Genomic DNA, 19,590 nt, shown 5'->3' with positions numbered 1-19,590 from the left:
AAGGGGTGGCCTTGCTAGGTGGCTGCTTGAATGTGCGTGAAAACCACTGTGAAAAGTGCCTTAAAATTCAAAGCTGATAATTCGTTTATGGGAACTCACCGCTTCAGGATCCGCTGTATTTATTAACATGAGAAAACAGATCCTGGAAAAGTTAATTCCACAATGAGCTCGCTTAACCCTGGCTATTTTCTGATGAACAGGGAAATGTCCTTGGGAAAAAGCCCATGGGGTTTCATGCGGCAGCACTGGAGAAGGAGCCGGGCGCTGCCCCGGCAGCAGCTTCTGCTGAGGGTGTCGGGGAGCAGGTCCATTTGGGGCGGCTCCCGCCTCACTCTGGGGATGAAGGGCTCTTTTTCTGGCCCTGGGTGCCAGGAAGCAGCACCTGAGGCTCAAACTGGTACCTCCTCATTAGGAAACGGGGACATGACCGTGTGCCGTGCAGCAGTGACAGCGCGGGGCGTGCGGAACCCCGGCTGTGCGGGTATTGCGGGGTTTAGTTCTCCAGCCGGAGCTCTGCGGGGTCTCCCCGAAGGCCAAGTACTGCAGAGGGTTTGTGCAAGGACCGTCACCCCTCAAAAAGCAGCAAAAATCTCCCTTGTTTAACCCCCCGTGGAAACCCAGTGCGTGTGGCACAACTCCTGTCCCCCCAGGGAAGGCCACATCCGCACAGGCAGAGAATTCAAAGCCCGGGGGACATTTTAATGGCTTTGGCACTCGGCAGGATGAACCTTGCAGTACGGAACTGCACAGTCCATAACACAGGACAGTCCAGCAGCCTTCTCTTCACGGCTTGTGTAAATCTGGTTTGTGTTTTAACTAGTGGGCCAGATATAAAGCTACATAAAAACATCAAACAGGCCTACATCTAAGATCTGGAGCTCAGAATTAAGTAGTCATTTAACAACCGCTGGCCATTTGTAGAAAGATAACTGGTGGGTTTTGATTTTTTTAACTGAAATCAGGAAACGATAAAAGCGATAATTTGAAAAATGTAAACTAACCTCTTGTTTCCTCTAACCACACACACTTGGAGGGCATGCACGGCCCTCCAAATCCTCCGGGACTGAAGGAGTGAACGGGCAACAAAACCTCGCTAACCAGGAGGTGTTGTGGAATGTGCTACTTACTGCAATAACGTAGAGAATCCTTCAACCAAAGAAGCAACTAAAGCTAAATGGGGCTTTGAGCAATAGGCGCTCGCTGCGGGAAGAGAGCAGGATGCGCTGCTGCTTACGGAACAACTCAGTTTTCCTCATCGGAAGAGAGGCCCTCGATCTCATCTCTGTCTCCTCCGATGGCCATCCAGAAGGCTTTGGCCACCTAAGAACCAGTGAAAGAAAAAAACATCCTCTCAAATGGCAGAAGATTTTGCATTTACCACCTGAAAAACAGAAGTTGAGCAGCAGTTTCTAGCAACCACGTCTCTAGCTGAAGTGCTCCCTCCAAGCTAAGAAATTTAAACAACAGAGGCAATCATTCAGAAGGCTTCATAAATCATCAATATGTGGGGTGGATATGTGATAGAAATTTTGTGCTATCTAAGGCCTGCCTGAATTTTACCCCAAATTAAGGTTTTCCATTGCTTTAAGTGGGAGCTGGGTTACCCCCTCAGGGATCACAGAGCCTTCATCTCCGAAACACTGAACAGGGAAAGCTCATCCGGCCTTCAGAATTCCAGCTTGGCTATTCAGTTCTCGGGAGACACCGTGCAGCCTTCCTGGACTGTGGGAGTTGTTCTTACTACTCAGTATATGAGCTCCACTACAGAGAGAGGTAACTGCTACTCAGAGGAAAACCCCATAAAACTGGTGTCCGTTTTAATAATTTCAATGCCAGTTTCCGAGCTCACCTTTTCTGCATGTAGTTTCCTCTGCTCATGAGGCAACGTTGCTGCTTTATCTGTGGAAGAGAACATGGCTTTAGGCTCTCAAGAGTGAGCGGAGAGAGAAATGTTGGGTTCTGGGGACCACCAAGGCACTGGTGTAAGATTGTAAAAAAGGAAAGTTATTTAGTGAGGCCTGGGGCAATTCCCAGAAAAAAGGAGTGAATGCTTCTGAGCACTCTGGATTCCATCTCACACATCTGTAACTGCCCCCTGAACTGCAAGACTGGCGAGCAGAGCTAAAACAAGCCCTGTTACAGGTTGTTTATAGAACAGACTAACTCAGTGGGACAGCAGTCAGCAGAGCAATACCTATTCCTCCCAAGAGCTTCTTCTAGATAAAGAAGAAGTTAATGAAAAGATCAGCTATTCTGCAAAAGCTCAGGCAGCACAATAGGAGTTTGTACAGCCCCCCAGCTGACACACTTGCTTTCATGCTGATTAAAATGATTAAAATGGGGGATACACTCCCAGGTACAGTACCTTTCATTTCTTTCAGCTTTGAGAACAGCCTCTCAAAGTTCTCCAGGTCGCCTTCTCCTGTGGTCAGGCTGGCTAGTTCTTGAATATCCATATCTAACATGGGATCTGAAATGAAGGTGGTTAGACTGATTTGAGGCACTGTTCTGGTTTGCCAGCAGGTTTGAAAACAGGTCCTGGTAAAAACAGCCAGGACTTTAATAAGATCCCACACATAATATGAGGGAAAGAAAATTTACCACTTGTTCAGAGAGACAACTCAGTGCAGCAGTGTAGTGTTACCTAATTTTGACAGGTTACATTGCCAGACTGGTTTTGGATTCATCCAATATTTAAAAGGTTTCTTGTCCATCATCAAATGATCTGTCTAGGAACAGCCACAGACTATAAAAATTGAAGAGTGACGAGACTCTGCCAGCCCCTAACCTTTAAGATTTCCACATACAAATTGTATCTCCTGGAACTGTACAGTTACTTAAGGATCTCTACTAGGTTAAAAGCCCTGGGTCTCTTTGGAGTGACCCATGCAGAATGTCCATTTGCCTCCTGCTGAATAGCTCGTAGGCAGCACATTGTAATGATTTGTATCTGCAACCAGGAGAGTTTTACTCTTATCCTGATGTTTCTCGGTATAAACAACCCATGGATCAGATTCCACAAAATCAAATCGGATGCTCCTCACTGGCAGTTCTGCAAGACCAAAACTACCCTGACTCCAGGGAGAAGTGCTGCTCTAGAGGCTGCCTGGTATTTTTTACTTTGTGGCCCAAGGACCGAAAGGTATGAAGAGTCCTAAGGCTCCTTTCCCTAAGCCCCATCCTGGGAATTGTTACCTCCTGCAGATGCTCCCACCGTGCAGGGACCGAGCTTACCTACAAGGCTGTCAATCTGCAGGTCGTTTGTGCTGGCTGCATCTTCCCTGCTGTCCAAGGGGGATTCTTCTCTGTCTGCTGACGGCGGATTGGACTGCCAAGAAGCAAACAGATATTACTGTATCAAGAAGGCTTTATCAGCAAATGTTTTAACATTAAAGCCCTATTCTTTAGCTTAAATTGAAAGTTTCTTACTGCAAAACCTCTGCCAAAGGCATCATTGAGAACCCACTGCATAGCCACTGTGGGAAGGGGTTTTCTCTGGGAGGGGGTTTGTAGTTATTTTTAAACAAACTTTTAAAATGCCAGTTTCTCTTTTGCACAGACAGGATAAGTTTCTCTTTAGCTGTTGGACAGTGCTGGAAAACAGTATCTTAACGGGGTACCTTAGACTCCAGTGGGTTTTCACACTGCTGGGGTGTGTGCAACCAACGGCCAAGAGTTTTCCCCACTGAGGACACAACCCAGTGCCAGCAGGTGAAACGATGGAGCGGGATGGAAATGATGGAGCAATGAGGCAAGGAGAGAGCAGGAGAGAGCTCCCAGGCATGACACGACAGCCCTGGGACCAACAGCCTCAGGAGGGTTTTCAAAGAAAACGCAGGGAAAAGTTTTCCCATTTCCTTCCCCAAACACTCTGCCAGGCTGTGAAGAGTCCCCTGAGGAAGAAGCAAAAGCCGCAGGGCCCTTGGACACCGCAGCCACCTGCCAGGTGTGACAGGAGGGAAGCAGCGCGACGACAGGGAACAAGGAGTAGGAATTACTGCTCACTTCTCTCTTCTGGCTCTCTTCCGAGGCGACGCCGCAGTTTGCACCTGCCAACGTGCTGAGGAGGCCGAAGCCCTGGGTCCTGTCTGGAGACAAAGCAGCCGTTAGCGCCACGGACGATGCAACGTATTGTTGGACACGGTTACAACGGACTGCATGGGACAGAGAGGATTTTAGGGATGATAAATACAAATACCACCCTATAAAACCCTATCCGTGCCCTTGAAAACACATTGTCAGCAGAAACTTTTCATATTCCCTGTTTTTAAAGGTATATTAACAATATTTACTGCTAAATTCCTCAACCAACAGGGAGTAGACATGTGAGTCACAAGAGATCTGGGTATTTGCCTGTGGTTAAACACAGGAAATGCAACAAGTGCCTTTGCTGTACCCGTATCTTCTAAACAGGTTAGCAATATATTAAAGCCAAAAGCGAAATTTAATTGTCTAATACAGTAGCCAGCCATCAAATTCAAAGTTTCTTCAAACTACAAGGTTCTTTGGGCTTTCCACACTCCTTAAGCTACTGTGCATTTTAACAGTATTTCAAAATCCAACCTAAACAAATTGAATACAGGACTAAAAATTTCCTTTATGATGACAGATGTAGCACAGTATTTTAAAATTCTTAACTACATTTTTAAAACGTTAAACTAAAAATATGTGTAACAAGCTGTATTACGAACAAGCTGTATTACGGGCTTTTCTGCTAAGCTGTATTTTCTGCTGGTCTCACAGTTACACAAGGGACTCAGGATATTTTTCCCAAAATACTACTATTCTAGAAAGAAGCAATGTTGCTAAATTACAAATAGCCAAGGAACAATGACTTGAGCCAGAGGGAAGATTAATTTTACTTTTTTTCTTTTTTTTTTTTTTAATCTGTTCTAAATTAATATTACAATAATGACTAAGCTCTAGACTTAAGCACAGAGATGATGTAATTTTAATACACTGTCCAAATCTACTTGCAGTTTATACAAAACTGCATTTTGGAGAGTCGAATGTGTAACTAAAACCATCAGGGACTCGAACATATGTAAACACAGCCCAGTTAGAGAATTGCAAAGAGCTCATTTCCTGCACCAGAATCTTCCCTGGGTTCGTCCTCACCCTCCTCATCCTCCCTTTCCGTGCGTGTCCTGCCCAGGCCTCTACCCACTCCTTGTGCCCCCACTCCAGTGACCTCCATCTCTTAAATTTGCTGCAATTAGCTCTTTTCTGCAGAATTTTGCTCCTTTAACAGCTCACAAGCCAAAGGCTTGAGAGGGAGGGAATCAGACCAGTCAACTGAAGCTCCTTGAAAACATTTGGTGGCCAAAAACGCGAAGCTACCTGAATTACCAGGGAATTTAGGGACAAAGTGCCGGGACCCGCAGCCCTGGCGGCTGCCTGAGCAAAGGGCTCTCTTTAGGACCACAGTAAAGACCAACATTTAGCCAATTTCGGAGTCATCTGAAGTTCAGCTGGACACTGCGGTGCAGGACGTGCTTGAGAGAGAACATTGCTACATGGCAGAGGGATGAAGTGACCTCATTGCACCACTTTCCTATTGCTTTTCCTTCGAGCTGGGGCTGTACAGCAACATCCCGGGGGCTCCCTGCCTCCCACCCCAGGGCCACTGGAAAACCACGTCCTGGTTTGGAAGGGCTGGAATCGCTGCAAAGCAGCGTTTTGCTTCGGGATGTGTTTACGGAGGTGGCAGGCACGGCGCTTGCTTGCAGTCACACCCTTGAAAAAGCCTTCCTATAAACTCGTTTTATTAGATGTAAAAAATATTTCAACTTCTGGGTGCAATTCAGGAAGTGGGTGATGCCTTACACAGTGTTCCTGTGGAAGCAAAGCCAAAAATTAGCTCACTCCAATGACTGTAAGAGTTGACGGCTCCATTATGATGGAGCCAATGTGTTTTCACAAGTGCCTCTTAACAACAGCAGTTTTACTAAACTGGGCTCAGCTCACGGCTTGGAGATATATTTTTATATATGTTTATTTCAGAGCAAAATGTTTTAAATTGTCTTTACGTATTATTCTTCACTATTCCATCTGCAGCTGACATGTGCTGATCCCAACTTTTAAATGAAGTGGGGATTAAGAGGTTTGAAACTCCCAGTTTGTTTAAACATTGAGGTTTAAAGTGTCTCCAAACCAGGCTAATTCTTTGGGAAGGGAGTTGCGTTAGTGGCTGCCCCCACCCGCCACAACCAGCCTCAGCTGCGGGCCCTGGAGCAGGTATTTAAGCAGGAAAGGGGCCAAGAAGCCTCTTCCAGAGAACAACAACTTGGTTCTGCTCTTGCCACCTAGCTCTGCTCTCAGCAGGATGGCTGGGGATAACAGCATTGCACTGGCTTTATGCATGTGTGCATGGCAGGGTGGTTAACAGAACAACTACTTATGCTCCTGTGCTCAAGGAAAGCTCAAAAAGCACCTAATTCTCAGCGTGCAGAGAGCTCTGAGACCTGGACAACCACCAGATTTATCCCAGCTACTAAAAGGAATTGCTCTTTGGAGACTCTCAGGTAAGACGGTTTGTTTTATTTTGTTACAGGCTTTTTCCTGTATTCATGCAGATAAAACTGCTATATTTACCCATTCACAAATCATGTGGTATTAGATGATGTAAAAATGGTTACAATCAGCTGCTTAATCTTTATTTTCCATGCCTCAGCATAAGAATAAATGTATCTGTTAAAAGAACTAAAAGGCTGGGAATTTTCTTGGTGGGTGTATGGAAAACCTGTTTCACAACTTCTGACTTTAAGATGACCTAGTGTAACATGATATGGATTTAATGTTCATATTTAAAAACCATTCCTACTCTGTTCATTAACTTAAGCCCTCGACATGGAGAGCTGAACTAAGGCAATGCTGTAGGACTGGCTTTCTGCATGGCTGCCCCTGAGTGCTGCAAGCCTCTAGTGTTAGGCAAATATCTTGTACTTTGTATTGAAGAGCTTCACATAAAGCAGGACTGCAGGGTCTCTAAATTGACAGTTGTTATGGGTAACTCGGTGAAAAAGCTACAATTTTACTGATATGGCAGCCAATTTTCAGGATCAAGAGGGAGTTAAACACAAAAGATGTGTTCCAGGTTGTAGTAGGTTTTACTCTAGTTAAAATGAGCTCAGCTATTTCCCTTTGAAAGCAGAGTCAAGTTGCAATGACATCCAAATATAGCTCACATCCGGAGGGGCTGTAGCAACCCAGACCAATGCTATGTGGTTTCTGCACTGCAGAGATGTGAAATCTGGATTCTCAAGGAGTCTGACCTTTACAGAACACACTAATGATGCACAGGAATTTCCCCCTGTGAAGAACTGAACATGTGACTAACTTCTGCTCTTCTGTAATGTGGCATCTGTCAAACGCAGGAAATGGGCTGTCAAGAAAACTGCTCTTGCACTGGTGAGATAACTTCACACCAGCTCAAATGGTCACCTATTTCCCTACATGGTTGCACGAAATTGGAACCTTCCTTAATCTCACTCTGATGCAATAGGAGAAATACTCAAAAGGCTGATTTAAAAAATAGACTATCAGTTTAGTAGTCCCCATCTTAGTTCTGCTGGATCCCAAGAACCATCTGGCAGGAACTAGCAAAACCTTGCAGCACCTGAGAACACTGCACAGTTAAAGGATTCCCAAAGGAGAAGTCACCACATTAAAGAAGTGCATCAGGGAGCAGATGGGCATTAGCAGGTTGCTAGTGGGATAAGACTTCCCAATAAGGAATGGGAGACCAAAATTTCCACAAGAGCTTTGTTTTCCTACATTTCCTGCAAAAGCTTGTCTAATTAGAAAAGCAATTAAAGGTCTGAAAGCAAATAAGCAACCTACACTTAGCAGAATTCTGGGCTAGCCATAGCACTTCCTTTTCTAGAGAGTTGAATCTTAAAACAATTTATTTTTTTCCCCGAAAAACTCTTAAGTCTACCTGATAATAATGTACCTGCAGGAAACTGGGCTTCTTAATTCTTTACTATTAAAAAGCAACAAAAAGAATGGTTTCTGTTTATTCAAGTGAGACTTTCTGTAGAGAAGACAGTCCTTGCAATGCAGCCAAATTTCTCTTGAAGAGTTTAATATTATCTGAGTTTTGTCCTTGCATTTGCAATTCTCATTTCTGTATTAAGACTTTCAAAAATCCTTAACAAACTTTAAAATATGCACAATTTAAAGTACATTGTAAAAAGAGGATTGTTACAGCTTTTAGATCAGGCTGATAATGACACACTATTTGCTGTTTGAGTCTTTGATGAATGAGCTTTTGTTTCTCAGTGAAATCTGAAGAGAGATAGAGGAATACTTAATTGAGGTTACTTGTAGAAAGCAAGTCAAAGTACATGAACAGACACTGAAATGGGATTAAACTTCACACATTACCTCTAAGTTTCTCTGTATCAAGGGATAATAAAAGTAGTGCCTGGAAAGCCTCCCAGCCCATGTAAAAGGATGCTCCCAAGTGAAGGGTGCTCTAATTCTGTCTGTTACTGAACTGGCAGTAGCGTTGTGCTTGCTCAATTTAAACTTTTGCTAAAACTATTAAGCCCTGTAAGCGTTCTCCAGAATTCCTGTTTCTTACACAAGAAACCTGCATTACGTACCGCTCTTCATGACTACATTGGACCACACGTTGGCATTCAAGGCTTGTACAATTCGTTTCACTCCTGTGGATTCTGGAAAATCATCTGAACAAAAAGATGAAAACCATTTCACTCCTAAGAAACAAAACCATAATGCATTTTGAAAGCAAGGCATGTGGCTGTCCTATTTTATAGCAATGGTTTTAAAAGGCTTTTCCTGCAAGGGAAGACTTAATTCTTGCCTTTCTTTTACAATGGGCTAAGCAAATATATATATCAGCACATCACTTAGGAATAGGCTTCCAGGTATTATGAACTGGAAGTGCTTGGCTTTGACTGTACAGAGATCTGAATTCTGAGTAAGGTTTTGTTCAATATTTATCATTAAAAGTGTTCAGAACTGCTATGTTGGTAAATAACATGCAAGTGATTTACAGAGTAACAGACAAGTTAAGTCACTGTTAAAAGCAAGCTACCTTTCATTCTCAATCTTCCAGAACTCTGTACATTATACAAATAGATGGTAATATTTCCTTACTTGGTCAAGTAAAGGATAGTGCATAGATGTATGGCTACTGACCATTTCCTATTCCTGCTGCACTACTAGAAGCTCTCAGGTGTGTTAAAAATGAATAATACTTGAAAATGATCGCTCTAAAGCTATCTCCACAAAATCTAACTTCAGCTGTTCCAGCAATCCTATAAAGTAAAATAATTTGAAAGACTAGAGGAAGCATTATTCCTAGTTGAACTTATTTACTGAATAGATCTGACAACCCTTCGTGGATACAAAGTCAGTTTTCCCATTTCCTCAGCTTAGTCAGCTTCCCATGTTTGTGCAGGTCTCAAAGCAATAGGGAAGAAAAACCCTTTGGAAAGGAAAATGTGATTGCTTAAAAGAATCACACACTTGTAGGATGACTCAGACAGGTGTAATATTTGAAACTGACCTTAAAAATGAATTTAAAATTACCTATGACTCCTTACATCAAATACAAAACCAAGCAGTAGCAGCATGAAGGATGAAGCATCGGAGTCACTGTGAGGAGTGTTCACTTAAGAACTCAATCTGTAGCATATGAAAAAACTGACCAATAATGTAGTCACAGGAAGAGCTCTAGCTCATTTGTGATGAGCTGCCAGAAGCAGTGTCATTTTCAAACACTTTGGTCCAATGTATTTACTGCATCTGTTACATCAGCTTTTGTGAGCAAATTGCAGAACACATTTACAGGGTAAACATGTTACTCACTGAAATGTGTATCCTCTGTGTGAGTCATAGCGAATCAATTATGTTAAAAGTGCAGAGGAAAACATATATTACTACTCCAAAGACCAACATCCGGAGTGATTATTAATATTCCCACTGCTTACATTATTTGCATGGTAAACAGCTTTTCCTTCTTAGTTATTCAATAGAAAGATAAGTTGACTTTAATGTTACTTATGTTTCCTTTAAAACTGCTTCAAAATTAAAGCTTCAGTCTAAGTGGTATTAATTTCCTACTTCTCTAGTTTCTGTAAGTGCATGTAATGCTCCCTGTGCACCTAACAACGTGCCAAAATGAAATGCATCCAAAAGACATGGAAGAGGGTACCTACCTCCTAAAGACACAATTTTAATCAAGGCTCTTTAATGGAGCGGGGAGAAGCTTAGTCACAGCTTAGAAGTCCTTTAGACTAAATTATTTTTAGTGACAGCTGTGTAGTGAATTTATAATATGGTAAATACTAATGAATAATTCCACTCAAATGTTAGTGAATAATTCTGCTCAAGCCTGGACATGGAGCTGCTTATCTACTTTTGGTCCTGTAGGGGTAGGATATAAAGACTTTGTCTGTATCACTTGAAATAAGGAGATAAAACTGAGGCTGATAAGGCTTTCAGGAAATGCATAGTCACTTTTTAAGAGTGGAACATCACCCAGCATACAACTGACTTTGCTTTATGGGTTTTTCAAATTGTAAACATATGGTCAGGCAAGTGATTTTGAAACTGGCTTATTTCCTGTGGAACAGTGCAGGCTCTTCTAAAATGTTTTTAACTAACTTTGCTTTTCTGCCTATCAAGGCACTATTTGAGTTAACATTACTTTTTTTTTTTTTTTTTGGTATGTGCAACAGCCTTCAAAACTCTATTTTAAAAAGCCAGGAAGAATTTTTCCCATCCTTGTGTGCTTATCTGGTTCTTGTTTACATTCAATTTTGAAATCAACCTAAAAATGCTTTTTATGCATCAATACAGCTCTAGGATTAATGCCAGAAGAGAGATTATTTTTATGTAGGTACTACATAAATAGCAGCTGTATTTGGGAGGAGACACATGGAATGTCTTGGAGGAAATAACCTCCTCCTTCCGACCTTTTACAGCTCACACTAAGCCTCACCAACTGGGAGCATTCCATGCAGCTGTCATGCAGCCCAGAAATAAAGTTATGCCCCTTGCAATTGTTGAAGATATTTTGGTGTTTTTTTCATTCTAAAAATTAAAACAGAAGCACTGATCTTACCATCTTCATCAGGCAGCTCCTCAGGGCTAAGTTCTACCAGTTCAAAGCCATGTTTGATGCACCATTCTTGAGCTTGCTGCCTATTGACACCTACAGTTGAGAAACAAAAAAATTCCTTCTAACCATGCACATTTGAAACTAGTACCAGCAGCCAAATCTTTAGCTATGTTTTATTCCCCTGAAGTTGCAGGTTTCTTCTGGAATTTAGCAGGTTTAAAGCATACACTGGTTGTCTTGGGTCCCCTATTCACTTTGAAATTGATTCTGAAAGCCCCTGAATTAATCTCATCCTTTGCACCAGTGTTTTTAAATAGACTGACTTTGCAGTGAAAGCTCTGATGGAAATAAGTGAAGTTTTCTATCATTCTGGCCTTGAACATGAAATATGCTAGAATATTGTATAATGCTGATATAGCATCAAGGCAGGTGGGCAGATTTATGCCAAATGATCAAAAAAGACACCTACCTTCCACTGTATTCAAACAATAGCCATCCTCTCTATTTGCTGTAGAAGTTCATGCACATTCAGTAACATGATCACATTGACAGTTACCTTGCAGTGCATGTTCCTGTGCCAGGAATAGGATGGACAGAGCTCATTTTAAGCAAGCATGGAAAATCCTGCTTCAGTTTTAACCACAACTAGCTTAGGATTCCTGTTCCCAGTCATCTGAGTAACCTGGCTTTTCTCTATTAAATCCTGAGCTCCTTTTCACTTGGATAATTTAAGAAATGGTTGTGCTAGCGTAACTAAAAAAATAAAAGGTGAATAACTTCAGGCCAGGTTGGGACTCCCTTGGGTATCATACCATTTTCAGAGACTCTGTCACAGACCAGGATCATGACTTCAGGTAACCACTCCTCTGTTAGGGGAAGCCATTCAGAGACACTATCAAGTCCAGATCTCTAAAGGAGGCAAAAAAGTTTTTCTGAGTACATCCTCAAATACTTCGCAAACTTTAAAATCATTCATGGTGTTAAAATAAAAGCAATGAAGAAAGTAAAAAGAAAAGGTTACAGATCTAGTTGCTACTTTAAGTTGGCTAGGCTGCATATTAAGCATGTTTAAGATGCCTGTTCTAACCAGAGAAGCTGACTTGTGTACAACTTATTTGCCTTTCAGATGAGTTAATTCTACTCCCTTGGACCTTCCCTTCATATTGGATATTAATTATGCAATCCTAATTTAGATTAGGAAAGACATAGCAGTAAGCACTTGCATTTCATTCTAAGCCAATCTTGGGTTTAGTGTTCAGCTATTTCATTTTCTGCCCTAAAGCGAATGTTATGGGGGTTGGTGAACCACTATGGTTGCTTTGGTTTATTCTGAGATACTCCTGAGGTGGAACTGAAGGAACTATTGCAGAATATGCAGTATACACAGTTCCTTATCATTCAGAATAGTCTTCTAATTTGTTGTTTCAAAGTCTTTCTGGCTTTTGCTAAAGCATTTAATAATTCTAAGCTGGCAGCAGTGAGAAGAATCTCAGGTAAATGCATATAGCACTGAATCTTGCATTTATCTCTGACTCTTGGCTATTCTAGACCAGCTAGAAGTCATGCTGGAGAAGGATTTGCCCAAGTTCATGGCATGTGTACCTCCTGAAAAGCCTCTCTTTTACCTGGAGTAAGATAGCAAGAAGGAAAAAACTTCTCTGCTATCACTGCCAGGGGGCATAACTTAACTTTCCTCTAACACCCATTAATAGATCAGCCTAGAAGGAACAAGGGCCACAGGGCAGAGAATATAAGTTGGGGTTATCACTGTGATAAGACAACTATATAGTACAAATAAAGCAATACAAGAAGCAGAAGAGTCTTACTATTGTGCTGTCAAAGTAAACCACAAATGCTTGTACAGATTCAGCAATCTCTCCTGTAACAAGAATTGTGCTTGGTACCACACAGAGATGAATATCTGCAGAATAATATTTATTATCTATTGTCCAGGGGTAGAAATTCACTCTGCCACTTGCAGATGCATCCACAGCAAGGTCATCTTTTCCAGTGATACCTACATAAAAGAAAAGATAGATGATAAAACCAGCAGCAAGAAAATAACTCATTTTAAGTGTGGTATATTGCCAGTGTAGAGCCATCTTTTAGTAAAATAAAGTATTTAAGATCTTTAAAAGCTCAAAGCCAATTTGTTACTTAAGCCTAGTATAATAAACTCTAGCAAATCAGTTAAAAATTTAGATGATTTCTGTATTTCAAAATAAAACACCTCCCAAAAGCTTTTCAAAAGGCAAGGCTGTTCTTGGAAGTGCCTTTAGAGTGGTAGTTTTAAACCCTGTACCTGTAAGCAGGATGTACAGACAGAATGTCTAGACTTCATTACAGCAGAAGCAGAACTTGCATGTTTATTCAGATGTAAAAAAAACTGTGACCAAAATACCGTAAGACAACTAATGAGAAAACAGACCAAGTGCTGAAACTTAGGTGTAATTCTCATTAAATTCCACGTAGCGTTTAACAATTGTGCCTGGAAGCAGCTTAGCAGAACTGACTCCCATAGTGTGACAGCCACCTGCTGCAGTTGGATTATAGTTAATGGCAAAGCATCCTGCACATCCCGAAGTGATACAGGCAGAACATCTTCCAACCTGGCAAACTCGGGGATGTTTTTCAACAGAGTAGGTAAATTTCATATCGAATTGATGGAGACCCCTAGAATTTCCTTGGGCATCAGAGCAGTTTAAAAGAAAAGGACATAAAACATGTGGCTTGTCAGAGATTTAAGGGATCAGATTTTAAAGGTTTGGGGGACAACTCTGGAGACATCAGAATAGGCAGTTCCCCAGATAACCTGAACTTTAATTTGAAGTGTTCTGTAACTTATAAATAAAAAGCAGGAATGTTTATTTGCCATGATTGCCACAAAAAGGCTCAATAACTTTCACAACTACTTGCAAACCTGTGAGATGTGACTGGTCAAGGAGGGCAGCAGCACCACTGCTGCCTCCATCCGCCCAGGCTGCTTTCCTGCCTGTGTTAAACCTGAGCTTTGCAGTCTGCCTCACACAGATCTATCAGAAATCTCATTTTCAAAGTAAATATGAGCAGCTGATAAAACAGTTCAAAGGATAACATGTCTTCTTTCATCTACAGCTTTAATGCGAATATTCTATTAGAATTCTAACAAAGGCATTTTGGCAGATGACAAATTACTTGTTTTTCCTGCTGCAAAACAGGAGTTTAAAATGATTGATTTTTCCAGGCATAGCAATTAACTGTTTTAATTTAGTTTGATATCTTTGGTAAACAATTAGGATGCTTTTAATAGGCACCAATTGCTAGTAGACTAGAAATCAAAAAAAAAAAGTATGGCCAATGGAGGTAGCTTTCATTATGCTTAAAAACAATATAATTCACAAAATTCCATCAAATGAGGTAACTGGTTAGACCAACAGACAGGTTTTTTGTGTGTGTTTAAAACATAACAATACCATTTTTCCCCTAAATTGGGGGCCTCCACAGGTCCCTTCCAGCCCCAGCTCTTCTGTGAACTAGTCTGGGGAGGATCTGGAGCCCAGGGCTTCAGATGTAGGCACAGCGTCTGCTTTCTGCCCTAGAAAGCAGATGTTTTGTTTGGAGGTTTTAAATACCACATAGGATATGCTGAAAATTCCCCTTAGCAAGTGCTGGGACAGTTAAAAGTGAATTAAACAAGAATCAGTTCTGTGTTACAGAATCGCAAGCTAATGAAGAAGCTGTAACTTTAGAGGCACCCTTTCATATTTATGTCAACTTTAGTGTAACTTCTTAGCAAAAGTGACTTATTTTTGTTTCCATTTTTGCTACTTAAATGGCAAATAATGTCTTATTTCTCACTTGTGTCATATTTGCCCTCTGTTTGATGCTTCAGGGTATTTAATTGTCTGAAGTCACAAAATCAGCAAAAAGATGTAGGAAGAAAACCCAAGGGATGAAAGCAGGAGGAGGAAAGGAACTCTGCAAAATTCACATGAGTAAAGCTAGCCACTATAGCAAGAATATAAAAAAGCTACTACCAAAGGTTTTCAAAAGCTGATCTGAGGCCACATCTGCCTAAGTGTCTGCTTTGAAAGAGGTCATGAACAGTCTTAGACCTCCAAGCCCTGCACTGTTAGAAGCACTAGTGCATGTTCCATTCCTGATGAAATGCTCCAGTCCCGCTGCTCTAAGCACTCTGTCACCTTCTCTGCTTCAGATCACTCTTCACTCAATGAGATTTTTGCCAATTCCATGTGAAATTTCTCTTCCAGGGGAAAATGCTGTTGCATGCAAGGGACTGCAGGAATTCTTTGAAAGGACCCAAACACAGTATGCCTTAAACTGCATATGTGTTGGCAATGAACTACTGCAAAGCAACCTTACTACTCATGGCAGGAGAATTAAATGCAATTTGTCTATCTTGTGAATACTTTGCTTCTCCTCTGCAAAACTTGCTTACTAGGCTGCTTAGTTTTTGGTCTCTTTTAGTAAACAAGGAAAGGCTACTAAAGCCTGTGGACTGCGTTAGTTTTAAGGATATGCCACCTTGGCAGGAGCTTCTTTTCAAGAGGGCTTATATGCTAATGCAATAAAAATTCAGCCAGAAAGCTTCTTCCATAATTTTAGAGACTACTCATCAAAATAAGTTTCTGTTGGATACAGAATAAGTTTCCAGAAAACTGATGTGGCAGAAAGGTGGCCTGTTAAATTCTCTACTGTGTTACTCTTATTAAAAAAAAAAAAAAAAATCAAGCATCCCAGCCATTGAAAGTGTCAGTGGTTTGCCATCCAAAGAGCTTGGAAAACTGAGTCATTCTTTGACCGCAACAGCAGGCAGGCCTGCTGGGCTGACTTCATTAACTTGCCTTTTCATGGTGCAGAAGTGGCTTGTTTGGACAACAGGAATCGGGCAGTCTCCAAAGCGTCAGGATTAAAGAGTACTGAAAACATGCATGGAAAAGATCATGCCATAGAGTACTGCTTAGTGTCATTAAAACATAATGACCTAAGAGTTCATGATTCTCTAAGAAATACTGCAACTAATACAGTGCTTTTATTATGCTGAAATAGCCTTTATTTTACAGAATGGTTGAGGGTGGAAGGGACCCCTGGAGATCTAGTCCTGTGTTTCAGTTTGTGGACGCTGCCTCTCAACCTGTTGCTGGCACCACTGAAGTGAGTCTGGCCTCAATCTCTTGACACCCTCCCTTAAGACATTTGTATATGCTGATAAGATCCTCTCTCAGACTTCTCTTGAACTTTTAGTCTTATTTAAAATGTCTGAATCAGGATTAAGCACACTTCAGGGTCCTGCATTGTACATGGAAGCTCTTTTGCACAGAAATAGAAGTTTCCCCAGCTTTTCATTGTAGTCTGGGGACCAAAACAAACCTGCTGCCCAAGCTGGCACCAGTGCCATCCTACCATGGCTACTTCCTGCATACGTCAGTGCTATTCATCTATGTCACCTCCAAAACCAACTTTATTCCAGGCAGTCATTCACAACATTGTTTTCCAGCAAGCTAATTAATCATCTGTTTTTTTTATTTTTTTTTGTTTACAAGCACCTTGTTTTAATAAAACGTACAACTCTGATGAATCCACACTTTGGGAAGTGAATTTCAGCTACTGTTTATTCACATAAATATACTTATTCAATTTTACTGATTTTTACTTTTTGTAGTACAGAAGCTTAGTATTTTGTAAGTGCAAGGCAATGTATGTTCTTTCAAAGGCAGGACTAGAGGCCAAAAATGTAATTTTTCATTGGAGAGCTGAAAAAGAATCAAAGAACCAGAGGCAGATTGCTCACCGCTTCTGGCTGCAGTATTTCCTTTTCCCTAACACCCCATTGATATTTGAATTACTTCTGTTTACTACCACCAGACTAGTGATGTTTTTCAAAATCCTATTTGCAGATAACTCTTTCCAATGAGATTAAAGTACCGAACACTTTTGTATTGTTTTTCTGATTTAATACTCAGAGCACTGTGCAGTTCTCCCCTGTGCCCTGGAAGATCCCGTGTCCTCCGAGCTGGTAGGTGCAGGGAGCAGCTCTTGCATTCCGTGCCTTGAGAGCCACCTGGTGGAACACGAGGTAAGAAATCCTCCAGCAATTATCAAGGAGCAAAGGTTTCCAAAACACAGGTTCAACTGGCATGTTTTGTTGGGAAGGAGGAGAGCAGAAATGCTCACGAACATACACAAATTCATAACTGGGATCTTTATCAGCCAGCATTTATAAAAAAGACTAAATTGAGTATTTTATTGGATCTTGATTTGTGGTAAAAGAAATCTGAGAAAGGGGTCAACTCTGTGTTGTGCATTTTATACTAAATTCATTTTGCTACAGGATCTAATACACTAAAACAGGGCAGCCCACAGCATCTTGAAAGAATAAAAACATTTAGCAAATGCACCGTAATATTCTACCCATCCTGAATCTATTTTCTCCTCTATACTACAGGATGAAAACATTGTGGAAAAAGCCTTCTAATGATCCTGGAATTTTTGGGAGGTCACAAGAGAAGTTTTCATACATGTGCTACAGTAAACTCTCTTGGCAGCTTCCTTCTACTCATATAGAACAGGTTTTCTGGGGGAAAAAGGCACATATCAGTGGAAAAAGTGAGTAGCACACTGACAAAAGCAGTCGTGGCAGAGATGAGGTCTTTTGTGCTTGCTAGACTCAAAGCTCTGTTCATTATATAGATCTAGAGCAATACAGCATTTTACAGCATATTTCAACCATAAATGTTGCATATAAAATGCTGTACTGCCTCAGAGGTGCTCATACAAGGGTATTGTTGGGAGAAAACTGCATTTAGCTAAAAAATATTAGTGTTTTTAAACTTCTGCAACATTTGCACGCTGTTAAAGCTTCAAACATCCCACCAATGTCTTGCCTCAACCCACTAATGTCCTTCAGGCTGGTCAAGCGTAGTCAGCCACAACCACCTCGTCCTTCTATACTGGTTTATCAGCTGTGTGTTCTGCTTTTGCTCCTAGATCAGATGCAGCTTCATTTGCTACACAAAGCAGGAATTTTATTTCCAGTAGGTGATGTTAAATTCTTTAGAAAAGCACCACCCCAACATGCAATCTGACATGAGGATGCAAAGATAACCTGCAAGAACCCAGGAGAAAGCAGAAATTTGGCCATTTGCAAGTGAATACTACTTAAGCCGAGATTAAATGCCATTTCTATTGGGCTTTTTGCTTACTTTTATTTTTAATTATTTTCTGTGAGAAAAGTAATCTATTGGAGATGTGTACAATTCCTTCCAGTTTCCTTTACCCTTAACAGCAAGCAACAACAGAGAATAAATCCTTACAGCAGCTTGCTATTCTTTGCTACTGAACAACTTCAGGGTCAGCCTCTTTTGGCAGGCTCACCTTTGAGAGATGGGTACTGTCATTCTTGCTACAAAATGTGGTTTTATAACATGGACTGAGTCAAACCCTTGGGTCAGTTCCATACTTTACCAGGCTCTTGCATAAGAACTAACTCACTGAAAGAGCAAAACACAAATCCAGAAAGAAAAACGACAGCTGTAGATAACTATCTACAGCTTATCTGCTGCATTAGTGAATTAACACCTTTTCTAGATGCATACAACCAGCGTGTTCCTAGAGATGGCAGAAATATCTGGAACTGGACAGATGGGAAGGAGATCAGATATCCCACTTGCAGCAGCACCAAAATCATTAGATTGAGATGCCCAAGCAAGTAAGTGCAATCTAAAGTTTTGTTGATAACTCCAGGAGAGTGTTTTTTAATCTTTCCCATTCCTGTGTGGTCAAATTTATCAAAAGATGTCATAGGAAAGCATGAGCTCTGGCTTAAGGCCTTTTAGCAATTTGCTGTTTTAGGCCTAAGGGTCCAAATCTTTGATCACATCATAAATACAGGAGGCAAAATGAAATCTCAGGGACAATATTTAGTCTGTTTCTATGATTTATTCCTATAGCACAAACGTTGTTCAGCTGCTGCTCATGTGTATTCTAGGTGGGATGTGGTGACTGGCCAGCAGGTAAACCCACCCTGCAGGCCACCCGACTGTCCTCTTTGTCTTCATTGGCTTTATTTTCCCAGTCGTTGGTTTTGCATTTTTTTTTTCCCTCCTGTTCCCTCAGTCTCGGCGCACGCAAATCCTCCAAATCTAAACCGTTTTTACCCCCTTTTTTTTTTGACAGAAAGAGGCCAACGCTCCCTCCCGGGAAGGAGGCGCTGGAGCGCGGCGCCTGTGGCAGAACCTCCCCCGTCCTCCCCGGCGGTGCCGGCCCCGGGGACACTCACGTTTGACGAGCTCCTCGGCCGCGAAGCCGGCGGCGCAGCTGGTCACGAGCGCGTAGGGCCCCGCCGCCGCCATGGCGCCCGCCGCCGCCTCGCCCCTTCCGCCCGCCCGCCTGCTCCACGCCGCCCGCGCGGGGGGGACGAGGCGGTGGGAGCGCGGCGGGGCGGCCGCCACGCGGCTCCCCGGTGCACTTGCGGCGCAGCGGGGGCAAGGAGAAGC

At 41.9% G+C, this 19,590-nt stretch overlaps 1 protein-coding gene across 1 annotated transcript; it reads right to left on the bottom strand.

The window, feature by feature from the left end:
• Window positions 1-1,219: 1,219 nt before the first annotated feature.
• Window positions 1,220-19,474, bottom strand: AAGAB (alpha and gamma adaptin binding protein). Its single transcript, XM_088534063.1, has 10 exons — window positions 19,374-19,474; window positions 12,922-13,112; window positions 11,908-12,004; window positions 11,099-11,188; window positions 8,610-8,693; window positions 4,006-4,088; window positions 3,235-3,328; window positions 2,366-2,470; window positions 1,850-1,899; window positions 1,220-1,320 (listed from the first exon to the last, which is right to left on the bottom strand). Exons 1-10 carry the CDS (start codon window positions 19,444-19,446, stop codon window positions 1,243-1,245), a joined length of 945 nt encoding a protein of 314 aa, XP_088390189.1. The 5' UTR covers window positions 19,447-19,474; the 3' UTR covers window positions 1,220-1,242.
• Between the last annotated feature and the right edge of the window lie 116 nt (window positions 19,475-19,590).

The sequence above is a fragment of the Tinamus guttatus genome, unplaced genomic scaffold (genome assembly GCF_059628265.1).
Source record: "Tinamus guttatus ecotype Peru unplaced genomic scaffold, ASM5962826v1 Tinamus_guttatus_pri_ptg000004l, whole genome shotgun sequence".
NCBI lineage: Eukaryota > Metazoa > Chordata > Aves > Tinamiformes > Tinamidae > Tinamus > Tinamus guttatus.
Note: the sequence above shows the minus strand (reverse complement) of the source record. Positions and strands in the feature narration are given on the sequence as shown.